The 19,085-nt window shown below is 47.5% G+C and overlaps 1 protein-coding gene across 1 annotated transcript; it reads right to left on the bottom strand.

The window, feature by feature from the left end:
- Positions 1-16,105: 16,105 nt before the first annotated feature.
- On the bottom strand, positions 16,106-17,583 carry LOC124648354 (mitogen-activated protein kinase kinase kinase 17-like). The gene has a single exon (XM_047188137.1). It carries the CDS (start codon positions 17,522-17,524, stop codon positions 16,106-16,108), a length of 1,419 nt encoding a protein of 472 aa, XP_047044093.1. The 5' UTR covers positions 17,525-17,583.
- Positions 17,584-19,085: the final 1,502 nt, after the last annotated feature.

Below are 19,085 nucleotides of genomic sequence, written 5' to 3'. Positions count from 1 at the left end.
TCCGCTACGACGACCGTCGTGACCGCCGGCGTTCCAGCGTGCCTGACCAGCGGAAGGTGGACACCGCTCGCTCCCACCGTCTCACTGACGGCTGCGTTGTCCCTGCTCTTGGGATGCGGCGCCGCGGAGCTTCTTCCCCACCCTCTAGGCGTCCCAGCCTGGTGCTCTCCAGGGAGGAGGCTCGTGGCCGTTCCCTGAGCCGCGCTCCTGGCCGCGCGGCGCAGGCGGGTCGCTTAGCCTCCATCGTCTGCGTTGGGGCGGACGGTCCCCCGATCTACGCTCCTCCGACCCCAAGGCGTGCTCCTCTCTCCGGCGCCTCCTCGCCATCTGCTCCGCGCACCTCTCGCCGGGCCATGTCCTGCTCACGCTGCATCGACTTCTCCAGCCCTGCGGCACGCTCTACATCGCGCTCCCTGGAGCTCTCTACTGGTGGCCAAGCTCGCACCCCTGTCCATGGTAATGACGAAGACTTGCGCCGCACCCCGCCTTCCACCGGCCTGGACCAGCTCTTCGACGCCAACCTGCCCATCCTGGACGGGCCTCTCGACGAGACGCTGCCCCAACCGCTCTTTGTCCCGCAGCGTTCTCCTCTACTGATCGCCCCCGCCTCTCCTCGCCCAGCCCCGCCCGTGGCCCGTCGCAAAACCCTGGCGGGCGTCAAGACTTTCAACCTGCCGCGCTCCAGCCCGCGCCTCAAGAGGAAGAACCAGAGCGCTCCCATGGCTCAGCTGGCCCAGAAGCTGATGTACAAGCGCCTCGACATTGTTCAGGAAGGGGAGATGATCACCGGGGTAGCTATCACCAAGTTTGTTAGCATGTTTCAGGGAAAGCTCCCAGATATAACCATCTCTGCACTCCGCGCCCTCTTCCGCCTCGACTGCGACCTCGCCACGGCTGTCGAGGATGCTCTCCTGGCTCATGGTGGCGAAGGTGCACTTGACCAGCCGGAACCTGCTCCGGCCTTGGACGTTGGCGTCGCGGCCCCTGGCACTGATGCCGACACTGCGGAGGCGTCCGCTGTCTGATGTTGCTGCTGCTCGCTCCAGCTGCTTCCAAATATGGGTCCTTTAGTTACCTATGATTAGTAAAACTCTATGCTCGCTGTCGCAGCTGATGCTGCTGTTTGCCCTGCTGATCAGGGTCTCTTCAGCGCCTTGTCTTTATGTATCATGGGTTTGTTCCCAGCTATCTACTGTTGAACCTTCGTTATGTCTTATGTCTGAACCGTGTATTGTTGAACCTGCTGTTTGTTCTGTCTAGGAGCTGTATGTTGCTCCATCTCTTGGGTCTGCCTCTGTTTCCAATGGATGACGAAGCCCTTAACATTGCAATCTGGAATGTGCGCGGTCTGAATGACTCGGATCGTCGCTCGACTGTCAAGGAAACGCTTCTTGCCACTTCCTGTCACCTTGTTTGCCTACAGGAATCCAAACTTGACTCTGTTGACCCTTTCATCATCTCCTCCATTGGTGGTCACCGCTTCCAGGGCTGCTGAACGCCCTGCGAACGGAACCCGTGGTGAAATTTTGCTGTTATGGAATGAGGAGTTTGCGGAGATTTCAGAAGTTGATGCGAGAGTCTTCTCCCTCTCGGCCACGGTTGACGCAAAGCCCTATGAGGATAAATTCAAAATAACAGTTGTATACGGCCCCACTGACTACTCTCTTAAGGATGATTTCTTCAACGAATTGGTGGCCTTGAAGCCTCCGCTTGGCACTAGATGGATTGTTTTGGGCGACTTCAACCAAATTCACCGTGCTAGAGACAAAAACAACCTGAACATCAATAGAAGTCGTATGGCCAAATTCCGGACGGCGCTTCACTCTTGCGAGCTCAATGAGATCCACCTCCAAAACCGCAAGTTCACTTGGTCCAATGAGCGCGAGCTCCCTACCATGAGCAAAATCGACACCGTCTTTTGCAATGAGGATTGGGACACTAGCCATGACGATCACATCCTCCACGCCCTCTCGTCGTCGCTCTCCGACCATTGTCCTCTCCTCCTTGCTAGTTGCCGAGGACCTAAGAAGCCTTTCAATTTCAGATTTGAAGATTTTTGGGTGAATATGCCCGGTTTAATAGACGTTGTCAAGAAGGCTTGGAACGACCCTTGCTTGCACACGGACCCCTACCTCATCCTCCACCACAAACTCCTCCACACTCGGAAGACACCTTAAAGCTTGGAGCAATAGCCTCTTCTCCAACCATAAGATCCACTTCCATATGGTCCTCTTGGTCATTCAACACCTTGACTTGGCAATGGAGTCCAGGACCCTTTCCCCGGATGAACGCGACCTACGGACCCGCCTTAAAAAAAGGATCATTGGCCTTGCGACTTTGGAGAGAACTCGTAAGAAGCAAATGGCGAGAATAAATAACCTCAAGGAGGGTGACGCCAACACTAGATTTTTCCATAGGAAGGTAAACGCTAGAAGAAGGAAAAACTTCATATTCAAACTGCGGCGCAACAACGGTTGGGCGACCACACATGTTGATAAGCACACTATTGTCAACCATCACTTCAAGAGCACGATCGGAAATAGAGAGCATAGCACTCTCTCCTTCAACTGGGAGTCCCTCAATCTTCCCTCACACAACTTGGCGGGCTTGGGTGACCCATTCTCCGAAGAGGAGGTCAAAGCGGCCATTTTAGACTTACCTTCTAACAAAGCTCCGGGACCGGATGGCTTCAATGGGAAATTCTACGCCTCTTGTTGGGAAATCATCAAAGTGGATATCATGGCGGTTGTGCATCGCTTCTCCGATCTTCGGACTTCTAACCTCCATTGGCTCAACTCCGCGAACATCGTACTTGTTCCCAAAAAGGAGGGGGCAGAAGAAGTCTCTGATTTTCGCCCCATTAGCCTCATCCATGGATTCGCCAAGATTGTTGCCAAAATCCTCGCCTCCCGGCTTGCCCCTCGCATGAAGGAGATTGTCTCCATTGCCCAAAGTGCCTTCATCAAGTCTAGGAGCATCCATGATAATTTTATGTTCGTCAGGAACTATGCTAGATGGCTTCACCGAAGGAAGAAACCTTCTCTTCTCTTCAAACTAGATATCAAGAAGGCCTTTTACTCGGTCCGATGGGGTTACCTCCTTGAGCTTCTCCAACGGCTTGGCTTTCCTCCTCGCTTCCGCAACTGGATCTCCGCCCTCCTTTGCTCTTATTCTTCACGAGTTCTCCTAAATGGAATCCCCGGAGAGCCTATCTCTCATGGTCGCGGGCTTCGCCAAGGAGACCCCTCTCCCCGCTTTTATTTGACATCGCCATCGATCCGCTACAACGCATCATTGAGATCGCCACCACCCAAGGGAGGTTGCGCCGCCTTGCAGGCAAAGGAGCTCACTTTCGCACGTCGCTTTATGCGGATGATGCCGCCATTTTTGTGGCCCCCTTCAATAATGATGTTACCAACCTTGCGAACATCCTTACCAATTTTGGCAACGTCACCGGTCTTCACACTAACTTCCATAAGAGCTTGGTCGCCCCCATACGTTGCAATGGCATAGACCTCAACGATATTACTTCTGATCTTCCGGCCACCATCGCCTCCTTTCCGCTGAAGTATCTTGGCCTCCCCCTTGCCATAAAGAAAATCAAACGAATTCACCTACAATATATTGAAGACAAGATCGCTGGCCGCCTCGCCCCTTGGCAGGGAAAATCTTTCAACATTGCGGGCCGGACTACGTTGGCCAAATCGGTGCTCACCTCCCAAGCCATCTACCTTCTCACAGCTCTTGACGTCCCGGCGGAGTTTCTACAAGCTCTTCAAAGGATCATCCGGGCTTGGCTTTGGGCGGGTACCGACACGGTGTCCGGCGGCAAATGCAAAGTTAATTGGACTGCTGTGTGCCGCCCCACTAAGCTTGGTGGGCTTGGTATCCTTAACTTGGAGGTTTTCTCTAGAGCTTTGCGCCTTCGGTGGCCTTGGTTGGAATGGACTGAGCCGGATAGACCATGGGTTGGGACCGAGATCCCTTGTAATGACGATGACATGGATTACTTCTATGCTCTTACGAAGGTCACAATCGGAGATGGGAGGAAGGCTTGTTTTTGGAACTCCCCTTGGGCGGATGGCATTGCCCCCAAATTTCTTGCGCCCTCCATCTACGCTATCTCTAAGAGGAAGAAATGGTCGGTTCGGAATGCCCTTCTTGGCAATGCTTGGGTTGCACAATTCGACCTCTCCAACGGCCTAAACACCACCCACATAGAGGAGTTTGTGCGGCTTTGGCGCTTCACTTCTACTTTGCGGCTCAATGATGAGGTTCGTGACTCCATTGTTTGGAAGGTTTCTACTTCGGGCTCCTACTCCTCGGCCTCCGCTTACAAGGCTCACTTCGCCGGATCGACGGTCTCTACTATGAATGGCACCATCTGGAAAGTTTGGGCCCCTCCAAAGTGCAAATTCTTCGCTTGGCTCATTCTGCAAAACCGGGTGTGGACAGCTGACCGCTTACATAGACGTGGATGGCCTAATTGCGGTAATTGCTTGCTTTGCAATAGCGCCCCCGAAACGGCTGCCCATCTTATGTTCAAATGTAGGTACTCCAGGAGGGTTTGGTCCACGGTGAAGGATTGGCTTGGGCTTCATGATTTCGAGCCTTCGGAATGGGACAACTTCGAGGACGTCAAGACTTAGTGGCTGCATATTGTTCATGCGCACCCCGGTAGAAGGAAAGCTGTCGCCACCCTCGTCATGCTTGTTTCGTGGGAACTCCGGAACGAACGGAATGCTAGAGTCTTCAAACATAAGAGCTCCATGGCTACGGCAACCTTGGACCGCATCAAGTTTGAAGCTAGATCTTGGTCCTTCGCGGGGGCTAAATTCTTGGGTCATCTTATGCCGGGAGATTAGTTTCCTTTTGTTTGGTTCCCCCTCCTTGGGGTTGCTGCCTACGGGCTGTAAACCTGAAATATTGCTGGTTCTTCTCTCTTCTTTATCAATGAATTAAGGCAAATCTTTTGCCTTTCTTTCAAAAAAAAAAAGTTTTGGCATGGTTAGAAAGTTGATTACAGCAATGGCCCGGCAACTGAAAGAAATAAGATGAAAGGAAGAAAAAAACTGCAGAGTGTCTCCATGCCGTTGATGAATATTGCACATGAAGAAACCCAGGCTTCATACTACTGAAGCTATGCGAATAACTTCCAGGCGGCTTCACTGTTTATTTGTCTATTTGTCTGACTGAAGAATTTTTCATCATCTAAAGGTATAATTGATACCCTCCCATGGGGAGCTCACAACGATTTGAGCTTCTCAGCCACAGGATATTGTCAGCTGGAGCATCTCAGCCGTCCATTTCAGGTAAGATTTTTCACATCCCACTAGATCAAGACATGAAACAGTGAGGTTCTACCTGCCTGTCACTGCGCGCGGGCCCTTCTTCTAAATGGACCATCTTGTCAGTTGCGTGGGTGGATGCAGTGAGGACACATCCTTCGTGGGTGAAATTCCTAGCTGCCCTGATTGGGCAGCTCCACACCCAATCCCACGACCTCATCTCTTCCAATCCTCACTCTTTCCTTTCCCCAATACTCTCATCTCTCATCTCCCCCAATCCCCTCCTGTCTCTCTTCTCCCCAATCCCATAGCGCCTCCAGCGGGTCTTGCGCTCGATCTCGCCGGCGAGCAGCCCATTGCGCCGCCTGCGGGTCTCCTCCACATGTCGGCCGCCTCGGTGGGCGAGCAGTAGAAGAACGCGATGGGGCGAGCGCTTGACGAGCAGGAGCTCCGTGGTGAGCAGCGGCCGCTGCATCTGGTCGGCGGCGCGGCTGCACCGACGGGTGAAAACGCTAGCGCGCCGCCTCACAATCCCGAACGTCCGTCCTCATCACCTTCGTCCTTAGCTTCCAGTCTGCAAGGGGAAGATGAGGCAGAGACCAAGAAGCAGAACCCGCCTGCAGGATAAAGAGGAGGCAAAACGTGAGAGCTCTCCAACATCTGAACTAGATAATTGATTGTTTGATATTTCAAAGCTAAATCAAATTATTGGTATACTTATACAGGTGACTTTGAAGCAAATCAATTTCAAGCAAATCAATTTCAGGCAGAAGGAACTCAAAAATAGTGATGGCAGGGGATATTACCATAATGCAAAAAGATGCTGCAAGTCAAGTCAGGTTTTCCAGGTCATTTTTAATTTACAAACTAGGTAAGAAATAGTGACCGTGTGTTATATAGTAGCATCGTATGATATCTTCAACATAGGAATTACTTGTAGATTGTCCCATATTTCGTTAAAAGATGCATGGTTTCATTTTACATGTTAACTGTATTTCAGATTTCAGTAGTATTAAATATGGCAGAAAACATCGAAGGAGAAGACCTTTATCTGAAGAAAAAGATGAAGACCGATGGGCATGGCCAACATTTTCCTATGAAGAAAACAAATAAGGTTGCGGTGCAAGGTGCAGAGGTCCCCTGCAGCTTGTGGAGGTGGTTGGCCTTGGCCAGGTCAAGTTGTCGATGCCGGTAACCTCTCTTTATCCACTCCGTAGGTATATGAGATCCTTACCTTGCCTCTCCACCATCAGCTTTGAACTTTTAAAATCCACCTTTCTATCTTGATGTATGATGCTCTATGTTTTTATTGTCGAGTTGGTGTTCTTCATCCCCTTATCCGAAAATTCATTTAGAATAAGGCCACTTGCGCATCCCGGTAAACCTCCTGGTTCACATTTTGTCTCTTTACACTTTCTTGACGCAGTTTACTGCTATTGCTATACGGAAAGTTTGTTATAACTGATTATATCAGTGGTTTGCTAAATAGCGTGTTTAGTTATTCACAAAATAGAGATAGATGGACATTTTTCCATAATGTGCTTGGTATTTCAATCCACCCAGGACTACTGTATGTCATGAGCCTGTAAATATCCTCGCAAGGTCTACTTTGCTTATGGTGCTTATAAAATATAGAAAGTAATATGTTAAATATCATAGGAAAACTGAAATTCCTCCCGGAGATAACATCCAACTATTTTATTTTAGCAATTGATACTGATTTTGAACTCTGAATTTTATGATGTGCACTTTTGTAGCTGTGAGGGAGGATTGAAAGTGAAGTTACATCATTAAACTTCGGAATGCTTCTAAATATCTGCTGATTATCACCCTTTAGTGGTTGCACTTTTCTTGATGAATAGCTTCAACGATGACAATTTGAGTTATACAGAATGACAAGTCAGTGCTTACTTTTGAAACCATAATTTCTTACTTACCTTTTTGATCATTACAGGGCACCTGCAAGCAAGCTCCACCAGAATCTCCGTTTCCACTTCAGGTCGGTCACCTTCTCAAAGTATTGAAATGTTATGGTGATGTGAGTGACTCAACAGGCCATTGCGATGTTCTTGCATTGGTATATTATTCTATATACCTCTACCAAACTAACTTAATTCGGTGTGCTCTGCAGTTGTAGGCGAAGTCTAAAATAGCTCTGCGGCATTCTGCTCTATTTGAGTATTGCAAAGCACTCCAAGAGGTCTTTGTTTTCTTTGCCGTTGCTAAATTTAGCAAATATGTATCATTTAAAATAAATTTGGGATGATTGGAATGCAAAAGTGGTTCTTCTGGCTACAGTTCCTACTTGTGCTGGTATGGAGTTCAGTTCACCATTATTTGTTCATTTGAGTGACCACAGAGTGTACTATTTTACCATTTTCCTGATGCATCTAAGTTTTATATACAAATAAATTGCATGTTTCTGCTGCAATCACATCTCTGATAAATCAAAATAGTCTCTATAATTCTCCTATATGTTTTTCCCATTTCGGCTGTCAGGTTGCAGGCTTGCAGCTTATTTCTTTTGTTACTTTGGCAGCCTAATTGGAGAGGTTTCCTGTGTAGCTCACTGAGGGTTAGGACTGTATTTTCCCTAAAACAAGATATCCCATGCCTTTTTTCATTAATGTTTCTATGGTTTGGGAAAGTCCAGTCTTTGGCTTTGGCTTTGGCTTTGCCTTGCATACCACATTGAATCTCTATTTTCTCTATAACTCATTATCGTCAATCGATTTCTTATCATTAATTTCTGGTGTGTACAGTTAGTTTAATCTCGGTGATGAAGGCTAAAAAAGAACTACCGTTTGCAATACATGCATGTTTGCTAGAATGGGTACAAATCACTGCTTCGCTCTTGAGTTATTAGTTTCATTGTATACCCTGTTTCATGGATGGTTCATATTTTTAGTTGAAGCTTCCAATTATTTGACAGTAAAGTAATGCTTCATCTAATTTCATAAATACTAGAAACATGTCAATGTTTCTAAGCGGCAAATTCTTAATTGATCTATTTTCATCGTTCATCACAATTATATCTTATATTCATAGTGGGCATTTGGCACCCATGTCAGGGTCAAAGCTACATACAAGACTGTTTACCCCCGCGGGAGACCGAATATCTTAGAAACAACATCCTAAACATTTAGCGCACATGTCATACCAACAACTGGTAGAACCTTGCTCTGGCAGGCCTGTACGTAGCTGAGACCCTGTGTGCTTTACTCAGGTTACCCCAAGTTGCGAACCAAGCGAAGATATAGGGTTATTTCTTGGTCCTTTGTGGGCATGATTTAGTTTAGTTTTTGTGGTACGTGCTTGGGACTTGGACAACAAATCTGGAGCTAATAGTTTACCTAAGCTACTTCATTAACGTCTTTTCTTTTGTTAGATTCAGATTTACTATATGATTTATGTAAGTGTGCTGTCATGTTGCAGGTTTGCAAAGAGGAATTTGGATGAGTATGTATTTCTTGGCAATCGGCTGCAGGTGTATATGCACCTTAGTTTGAGAGATTTTTGGATACCAACAAGAAACAGGAGGTCGGGAGAAATAAAGTCCTCAACCAAATAAGATGTATGGTTTCACCATTTTCTATAAAATATCTGCAATCTTATAATTTAGTGTTGTGATGGTAAAAATAAGAAGAATTTGCAGTTAAGGAAGGAAGTCCAGGTTGAAGGACAATAAAACATGATGTAGTGTAGCATGTCTAATTTTTCAATTCGAACCATTTAAATGTAGATTCATGTGTATTGTTTCCTTATCATTGTTTTAAATTAATTCCAATGGTACTTGAGCACTTCTTGCGTATTTTTTTACCATACACCCTCATATATTTATATCTTTTTGTATCCTTCTGTGACGTGGATGTTGATACAAAACGTGGATAAATTGGTGGCAGCCTTATATTGTACTGCACATGATTAGCTCCAAAGTTGAGTTACTCAACTATATTTACCTGTATGGAAAACAATATCGAGAATTTTTTTTTAAAATATTTTCATGTGTTATGTTTATTTGTCAACATAACCCTAGATTTTGCGGCGTCGTCCTCACCGGAAGCAGCACCGCCTCTGTCCCGTGCGACATTGTCGTCCCCATCAAGCCGCACCAGAGGGAGATGCTTAGCTGCGGCCACACAAACGGATGGGGACGTCAAGCCAAGCTGGTGGCTGGTGGCCTACCATCGTGTCAACTTACACAGAATAGGAGCAGAGGAATCTTGAGCGCGGCGTCCAGACCTGGAGTGGAGGACATGGGTCGCCATGAAGGTAGCAGGCCACAATACTGATTGGTTGTGTTTTTTTTCCCACATCCTTCCTTGAACATCTTTTTCTGACTCCAACCTCGATCTGCAGCAATTGCCCCTTCGTTGTGAAGTTGCAGGTGTGTACATAAGCTTTTTGTGTAAATGCCTAAGAGCAAAGACCTCTCCTGGAAGAATGCTCACAGCTCAGCTTGAATTTGTAAGTTAATTGTCCTCTCAGATGCACCCCTCTTGATGCTTTATATGTTTCAACATGGATTCTTGGTTCCTATAAATTTACAGGTTATGATGTTGTGATGAACTTGCAGCAATGAAGTGATTTGGGTAACGTCTTGCTTTTTAAAATGTCTTTCATGTACTTTTGTGGCATTGAAGGAGCGAGGCAATTCCTCCCAACTACAGAATTTGCAGCGGATGAAGATGCTAGAAGTACAGGTTATATTGTCTTATGAATTGTCTAAGGAAGTCCTATATTATTTATCTGTTGCTTGACCAATGGTTTGTCGAACTGAAACAGTATGGCCATGTGCCCATGTGCCCATGTTATTTCTTTGTTTGCCAAAATAAATTTAACTTCCGATCACAAAATAAAAGAATGTCCATGGATATCTCTTCGCATTGGTTTAATTCTGTATCCTGAAACAGCTACTGAACAATGACTATTGATAAAGCTGTTATGAACACCCTCTTAATTACAATCATATTTTGTGAAACTGCTTTTACACCGACTTTCCTAGAACTGGTAATGAGTATATATTTTTAACGCTTAATGCAATGCAGATTTGTAGGGTATCAAGAAACAAAGGTATTGTTAGTTATATTCTGTTGTAGTAATGTAGTGCCCGGAATTAGATGTACCATATTCTCATTAGCTTTGGCCTAAATAAGAACTATTAGAAAGGTTTGGGTGTTACTTCAGTTACAATTTACACTGTCTTCCTTTATAAAATAGTTATCTTATGGCTTGCACTATTGTTCCTTTCTTCAGAGATAAAATGCTTCATGTGGTCGTTCGTGTAATTAAATTGGAGAGAAACATGAAGAAGTTTGATGGCACCCATTCTTAGGTTGAAAATTGACTGTCCGATCCATTACTTGCTCTTTTTTTTTTTTTTTGCTTTATCACTTTATTATGAAGTTCCTGATTTTGGAAGATGTATTATCTGGTCATCGCTTGCATTTGACTACATTTGTGCGATTTGTAATGTAATTCATCCAGTATACCGGTTATACATTTGGTAGCAAATTTGAATTTTCTCTGATATACATATATCAGATTTATTCATTTGGTTTAGAGTCCAATCTCTTGGCATGTGCTATATGATATGTACTTAAACACCCAAAAGGGTCTCAAAAGGGTCTTATGTTGGTGGCCGACAATCTGTTCTTTTACTTGTGAGTATTGTAGAGTGCTACAGGTGTGCCCTCCGATTAATAGTATACATTCAGTATATTTAGCTTTCTTTCAAATTGCGCATTTGTTTCAGTGCTCAATACGTACACCAATGTAACACGATAACTGAATATTGTACTAATGATATGACCTGCCTGCCTAACACCAACCAACAATGATACTAGAATCGTGTTGTAGTGCAGTAGGAGACATTTCGTACAAGTTTAACTAACCCGAGAGGATATAAAAACAATAGCAAAAAGTTGAAAAGCTGGAAAATATATTGTGCATATTCAGAAATACTTCTGGAATCTTTCTTTTTCTAGAAATGTCTTCTGAAATGAACAGAAAATTTTAGGAATTCTTCAGAAAATACTTTTGCATGGCATGGTGAAGGGATCTTTTTACAGGCTGGTTTCACCAATTTCAGTATTCCGGTCAGCTTGAATTTCACTCCGATGAAGGAAGCAAGCTGGACTGCATCACTTCCGTGCCCAGCGAACATAGCTAAGTGCGTGCGCACATTTGATTAGTAACATCGAGAGTTCACTCACAGCAGCAGCATCAACTAATTAAGCTAAGGTAGGAATCAGTCACTGACCTGTGCATTCCTCTGGCGAGCTCGAGCAGCGCCCCGACTGCGGCCGTCCGCGTGCCTCCTCCACCCTCCCCCGCGCGTTCACAAGCATGGACAGAGCGTCGGTAAGACACCGAGCTCCAGGAGCACCTGCTTCGTCCGCTCTCGGAGCACGCCAGCCTCCCGATCTCCGCCGCCGCCTCCTCCTTATCCTCCCACGACCCCCCGAAGTTCAGCCGCTTCACCGCCCTCCTCCTCGTCGCCCCATCGCTTCCTGCCGCGGCAGCCATCACTAGCGTGTGTGATGAGATGTTGGCACCAATCGATCAAGGAGGTGAACGAGCTTGGAGGCCGAGGGTGGTGGCGTGAAGAACGATGTGATGGGTCAGGTTCGTGTCATTTCCGTCGACGTGTAGACACCTAGGCTAGGCACGAGATTACCTGCTGTACGCGGCCGTGTTTGTCGTTCTCGGTAATGGATGAATAAAATAAGTGCATTTCCAATTTTGCGTCCGTGTTAAGGTTTCAGCAACCAGGCCAGGCGGTCCGACACATAGTGACCAGACCGTCTGTGGAGACGCATACACGGCGCATATTTGCGTCTTAGATGCGTCGCGACGGATGTTATGCGGACGTGCCAAGTGATCGCTCGCTTTTTCAACGGACCTGCCTGGCAACGAGCAATAGGGGTATACCGAACGCATCGCTTCGGCGGTCACCGCTTCCGGGTCTGCACCACATCCTTCGCCATCAATGTCGTGGCTTCCTCTTCTGCACGCGCATTGGGGGCGGCGGCTGGACTTCTACGACGCCAACAATGGCATCATGTCCCGCGCGCGCCCGGTCTTTAAAAGTCGACCGGCATCGTCCCTGACATCGCCCACACCACCGACACCTCCGCTCCCACCCTAACACCGCGCGCCGCCGCACCGCCATGGGGAAGAAGAAGCACGACTCTGAGGCGTCCGGCAGCGGCACCAAAAAAGGCCATCTCCGCCTCATCGTCAAACACTGCAGCCGCCTCCACAGGACGACGATGACGACAACGAGGCGCTGGCCTACCACAACGAGGAAGCCAATGACGACTCAAACGACTTTTTCGCCTGCATCTTCCCCAAATGGCAGGTGGTCAGGGCGGAGGGCCGCCAGTTCGACCTCCCGCCGACGATGACCGACAAGGAGATTGAGAAGCTCGGCCTCCTCGTGTCACATGTGGACCAACCGGTGCAGCCTCCGCTGCCCCGGTATGCCACTAACATCATATCGCTGGACCTCACGGAGGAAGAGGCCCTACAACGGGCGCTGCAGAACTTGGCCCCGCAACCGCCACCTCCACCTCCGTCGTTCAGCCCGTGGGCTACTCCACCTCCACCACCGGCGTTCAATCTGTGGGCTGCTCCACCTCCACCGCCGGTGGCACCTGCGTTCAACCCGTGGGCTGCTCCACCTCCACCGGTGGTGGCACCGACGTATGTTCCACCGGTTGCCAACTCGATGTGGCACGAGGAGGAGTATGCGCAGGCGTTACATGCGCCTTTTATTTTTTATTTTTTTTATTTTTCTTTATTCACTATGTAAATTATGTTTTATGTTGAAAAAAGGCAAAATAAAAAAATGCGTCGTATCCCTGGAGGCACCCGACGCAAATGGACGCGTGGTCGATTTCGACCATTTGGACCGACGCAAATGAACGCGCGCGGATATTTTGGACGTCCAAAATGCGTCGCCCCGTTAGAGATGCCCTAAGTGCTTGTTGCGTGAGCAAGACCACGAATACAAGAAGAAGCTTGCTTGGGGATGGTTTTTGTTGTTGTGAGACTTATGTCTACATTCCATGGACAAGTGTTCAATATCGTGTTCGTAACTGTTCTGGTGAACGAAAACACGTCGACGCAATTTGGAACAATATTTTTTTATAACAAAGGGTGGGTCTAGAGGATTCGGTGGCACAACCATTCATAAACACGGGGGCCGGCGGTTAACTGTCAAAAGAGGGGGGGGGGGAGCTCTCGAGAGAGAAGAAAGGAAAAAAAAAAGCAAAGTTTTTCCTACCAAGCCTATTGGAACAATCTACTTTCTGACTTGAACGATCTAGGAGTTAGGCGTAAACATGCATGTAAATAACATTTGGAAAAGATGGGGAAGGATTACTTCTCTTAAATTTTTCCAAGATACATGAGTGCATCTTTATTGTATTGAACTTGAATTAATCTTCAACTTTTTTAATTTTTTTAATTTTTGTTAATTTACCTTTTTATTTGTGGTGGGTGCTCACTCTAAGTGATGCAAGCCCTAATTAGATTTACATTTTCTTTGTGCTATCATCCAATTGACTATTGGTTAATTTATCTTTTCATTTTCAGTGGTGTTGATATAAGTCTAATTAGATTTACGTTTTATGTGTGTCTGTCACTTTTAAAGACCATGATGCGATAATGCACTGTGTATGTAGATGCTGATTTTGGTGTCAATTCCATGCTTTAGTTGCTCTTAGGCTCTCAGCAGGAACAATAACTATAAGTTGCTATAATATATTTTCCTGGTTGTATATAAATGTTTGTAATTTACTATGATTTGCTATGTTTTATAAATTCTTAAAAGATTAGTATTATTTTGATATCTATACATGAGTCTCACGGGGTCGTGCGCCAAGGCGCACATCTAAATCTAGTAGTACATGATTCTTGTTGATACATATGCCAATCCTGAAGCTTTTGTGTGAAAGTGTTTCTTGCGTAACTTCAATGTATTTAAGCTATGAGGATGTACCAAATAAGACTAAATCTCCGATCAAACACAGAGGAAGAGGCGCCTGGACAAGGCAGGCAGCTCGCCTTGCCGATCCTAGGAGGACCTCCCGGCGTCGCGTCGTGGGTCCTTGCATGTCACACCATTGAGGAATCTTGCTGCTCACGCCGATGATCAGTACGAGCCCGCCGCCGGCCAGAGAGAAGGGACGGGGATTCTGGGGATTGGGAGATGATAGAAGATGGTGATTTCCGTTACTAGCTTTTACCTCTTCTCTGTTTTTTTTCCCGTAAATCTCTCAGCCTCTCCCTTCTAGCGATCGTGGCCTCCACGTCGGACGGCGCGTCATCCCGTAGGAGTTTTTACGTAGAACTTTCCTCTAGATGTAGCATTATTGGTCTTAAAATAAGTGTCTCAATTTTTGTAGATCCGGATGTATCTACAACTAAAATAAATCTAGATATATTTGTATCTAGAAAAAACTGAGACACTTATTTTTAGATGGAGGTAGTATAATTTTTTTTGCATGATTCTCCGCGTAATATCTACGGTTTATACAGCCTGAGTTCTACGAAAATATGGTGGAGAACCTGGGTGCCAGCGCACCTGATTTCAAAAAATTCGAAAAACGTCATTTAGATGTTTCAAAAAAATTTGAAATAATTACCTCGCGTACATCTCATCTCAATACTTATCTGGGAAAATTTTCAGAAAAAAATACGGCCGTACGTGACTCATACAAAAAAGTGAAAATGAAGTTTTGTTATACTGTGAATAGTATACGTATAATCAATATACTATGAACAGTACAATTTGTTATTTTTGTGTAGGCTACATACTTTCATATTTTAGGTTGAAAATTGACACGCACATACCTACATATGTACCCCACACACATGATTTATGCCGAATTTTTTGAATCAATTTTAGTATTTTTTTCGATTTTATTGCTAAAATCGGGTGCGCCAGCACCCAGGAGCCAAAAATTCGCGTCCCTGAGTTCTAAGCTAAATTAGCAAATCCGTTATATTGACAGCGATGGATTGTACGGTCAAGCAAAGATTCGACTTGCTTTAGAAGGGGAGTGGAGAAAGACGGCGATGGAGAGCAACACGACGGCACCAAAGCGTCCACAGATGAGAAAGTTCTTTTGAGAAGATCGAATCGGAAAGCTCGGCAGCGACACAAGCGCACTGGACTGTCTGGACTGAATGAACACGCGGCGTTCGCTTGGCGATGGAGCAGATGAGCACCACGACGCGCAAACGCGGCCGGCCGCTGGTCGAGCACTCTCGTCGGCCGGCTGCCGTGGTGTGCCCAGCGGATCGATGCGTGCGCATATTGGGGTCAGAGCGTTCTGGCTAGATACCATACGCATCGGCATCGCTAATCCGAAAAGCATTTCCCCGTACGCCGTATGTACGTAGCTAGTTAAGTTAGGCGGCGCCGACAATCGACTTGCAGCGTGGCGCCGGCTCTCGACGTTCTCGGCTGTTTCTCATGGTGGCCATGTGGTGGCTTGCAGCAGCGGCGGCCACGCGTGCACCGGCGAGAGGGGCCGACGAGGATACCGGTGGCGGCGATTAAAGGATATATATCCTTGGTTCGTTGCTAGATGGATCTCCACCTGGCGAAGCAACCTCTCCAAGATTACTTGCTGAAAAGGTCCGCCTTTCGCCGGACTACTTTAATCGCCGGCGGCGGCGGGGTTTTCACCGCACGACAGCACTTTCTGCTCGTACGTCTGCTGTGATACTGCGCTTTCCGCGTTAGCTCCATCCTTTCCGACGTGGAACCTTCGGCGGCAAGCTCAGAAATTACCCTCCATCAATCAGATAGGAGCCACGACGTGGCGCGGTCTTTTCACGGAATTTGCTAGTCGAACGTGTCGCAATGGGAACGAGAAGAAGCGTGTGACACAGAGGAGCAGCGAAAACAGAGCATGATCATGTGCGAGAACGAAATCTACTTCATTAGTAATGCTTCTGCTACAAAACCGTAATTTACATGATGCTAGCTCGTGGCTAACTGAAATTTCTGAAGACTGATGATCCCTACTGCCGTCGACTGAACCATGATCCGATTCTCCCGCGTTGAGGGCGCCGCCATGGCTTCTGTACTCCAATGCAAGGTTGCTAACCCCGCACTCTGCAATGGCAATGCATGATTCTGCGCTGATGATCGAGTCGTCCGGGTCAGTCATCTCCACGGCCGGCACGGCAACCTCGACTACTTGAGCTTCCGTTGTCGCTGCGGAGAGCACGTCGATCCAGCCCTCGTCCGAGTCCCAGTCAGGGAGAGACGAGGTTTGGCAGGACAGTACCTTGATCCTCTCCGCCGAGCTGTGCGACGATGACAGCTCGTCCTCGCTGTCCGACTCCGACTCCCAGAATGCCGCGTCCAGCGTGCTCTTCGGGGACACCCACTTGCCCTTGACATCTTCTTCCAGCTTCGTGTCGAACACAACAGAGCATGCCAAGAACGGATGCTCCAGCAGCTGCGCCGCCGTGCACCTGTCACCGGCTTCCCTCATAAGGCAACAGGCCAAGAAGTCCTTGGCCTCCGCAGATAGCCATTGGGGCACCTCGGGCAGGACATTCGTGTACCCGATCCGGTGCATCACCGCGAGCGCGTCGCCGTCCATACCGCTCCAGGGCGCGCGGCCGGTGGCCATCTCGACCACCGTGCAGCCGAGCGCCCAGACGTCGGACGCCGGGCCTTGCTCCTCGCCGCGGGCTACCTCCGGCGCCATGAACGCCGGCGTGCCGCCGATGATCGGGCCACAGCCAGCCTTCCTTGAGCACCCGAAATCCGCGAGCTTGGCGCGGCCGTAGGCGCCTATCACGACGTTCCTCGCCTTGACATCTCCGTGCACCATGGACTCGCCATGGAGGTACGCGAGGCCTCTGGCAATGTCCGCCGCGTACGCCCGGACGGTAGGTTCATCGAGGCTACCGCCGGACCTCGCCACCTCGTCGGCGATAGAGCCGCCGGGGGCGAACTCGAGGAAGAGCTGGTACGACCCGTCGCGCCCGGCTTGGCCGCCGATGCAGGACACGACGCGCGGGGAGCGCAGGTCAGACATGATCCTGTGCTCCCTCCTCAGCGCCGCGGCGCCGGACGGGCACGCAGACTTGAGCGCGAACAGCTCGCCGGACGCGTCGTCCGCCGCCAGGAACACCTCTGCGCCCGACGCGCCGCGGCCAAGCGTGCGCACCCGGGTCCATTGCTTGCTCACAGCCATGGACATCTTCTTTTCTTTCCTCTGAATTGGATGTGGTGGTTTCTGTTGTGTTGGTCGGTCCTCTCTTCTCTGTGCTTGTGAGCATATATATATGGTTGGAGAAGGAGGAGTGTAAAAGTTTGGGAGATTGCAAGTTTAGAACACCACATGGAATGCAAGGTGTTTGGCGTGTCCGATTGGGACGTCGGGATTAGGATTAGCAAGTACAGAATCGAAAAGGCATGGAATGAAAGTTCTTTTCTCGAGCACGCGTCGGCGGTGGATGGACGGACGGCGGCGGTGAACGCGCGGCCCGGGCTTGACCACTAATCGCGCTCAGCCTCTTCTTATCCTGTGTGTCGGAAACCATGTAAAATCCCGGGTCTTCTTCCAGTAGGATTCTATCTAGAGTGGAAATCTACTTTGGCTATTTTGGAGTGGAATTACATAGAAATTCTATAGAAACATGCAAACATGGAGTATCCTTAATAAAGAGAATGATAGGATACATTACGAGGAATTAAGTTTGAACTCCTGAAGAAAATGGAAGACAAATGTCATCCTGTAGTTATTTTTGAACATTATTGCGAAACCTAATTTTAGCCATGACCTTGGAATTACTGCTACTTTGATTAGCATGTTACCTCAGACTTGCTAGAATAATTAGCAAGTGGAAGGCGAATTTCGAAAAGATCGCCAGAATCAAAGAAAACGTTTATGGCGTAATGTCAATGAATTATGGATTATTCATCATACTTTGACGTTCACAACTTTCTACTGATATTTCTTTGTAAGACGGTCTCCATTCAAGGTAATCTATTTTTATGTCATTGGTATGTGAATTCACTTTGTTGGATATTTTCAGCCGAATGGGAGATGTAAAAAATTTGAGGTTTGCAATATTTTATATATTCACTAGATTATTATACTCCCCAAATTAAAACGTTAATGTGGAAGTATTCATGCTTGGAAATAGCACGGAACAATTGATGTGGGAATCGTACTTAAAGAAATATGCTTAAGGGAGCCGATACGACTATACTAGAACACTCTGTGTATGAGTACGCCGGAATTATACCCGAAAACAATATAGAGTGAAATGCCAGGTTGTACATAGGATTGGCTCTATGGATTGTTAAAGCTTGCGAGTTTGATTTTAAATTCAAACTTGGCGCATGACTAACATGTGCGTGTTTATGACTTAATTGATTAACAGTTGGGCTCAGTAGATGATTGTTAATAATTGTGGTTGGTTTAACAATTCACCAAGTCCTATTTGGAAACAGATGGAAATATCTAGAATTTGGAGTCTATATAAAAGTCCTTACCCTCTAGCCTTAGTATGCCTTGTGAGTGCAACCACCGATAAGGCAGGGGAATAGAGGGTAGACCGAAGAACTTCCAACCCTAATTTCTTACACTGGAGACCGAGATAGAGATCTTCTTCGGTGAGGAGATCTTGGGCGAGGAGGTCCATGATGACACTGAAGACTACCTACGCTACCTCGCTTACTTGGTGCAGAAAGCCAAGGAAGAGGGCATGAAGGGTCAACTCCCACACATGTCGCTCGGGCTAGATGAGGAGGAG

The sequence above is a fragment of the Lolium rigidum genome, chromosome 4, assembly GCF_022539505.1.
Source record: "Lolium rigidum isolate FL_2022 chromosome 4, APGP_CSIRO_Lrig_0.1, whole genome shotgun sequence".
NCBI classification, from domain to species: domain Eukaryota; kingdom Viridiplantae; phylum Streptophyta; class Magnoliopsida; order Poales; family Poaceae; genus Lolium; species Lolium rigidum.
The sequence above is the reverse complement of the archived record's forward strand: the minus strand, read 5'-3'. Positions and strand labels throughout refer to the sequence as shown.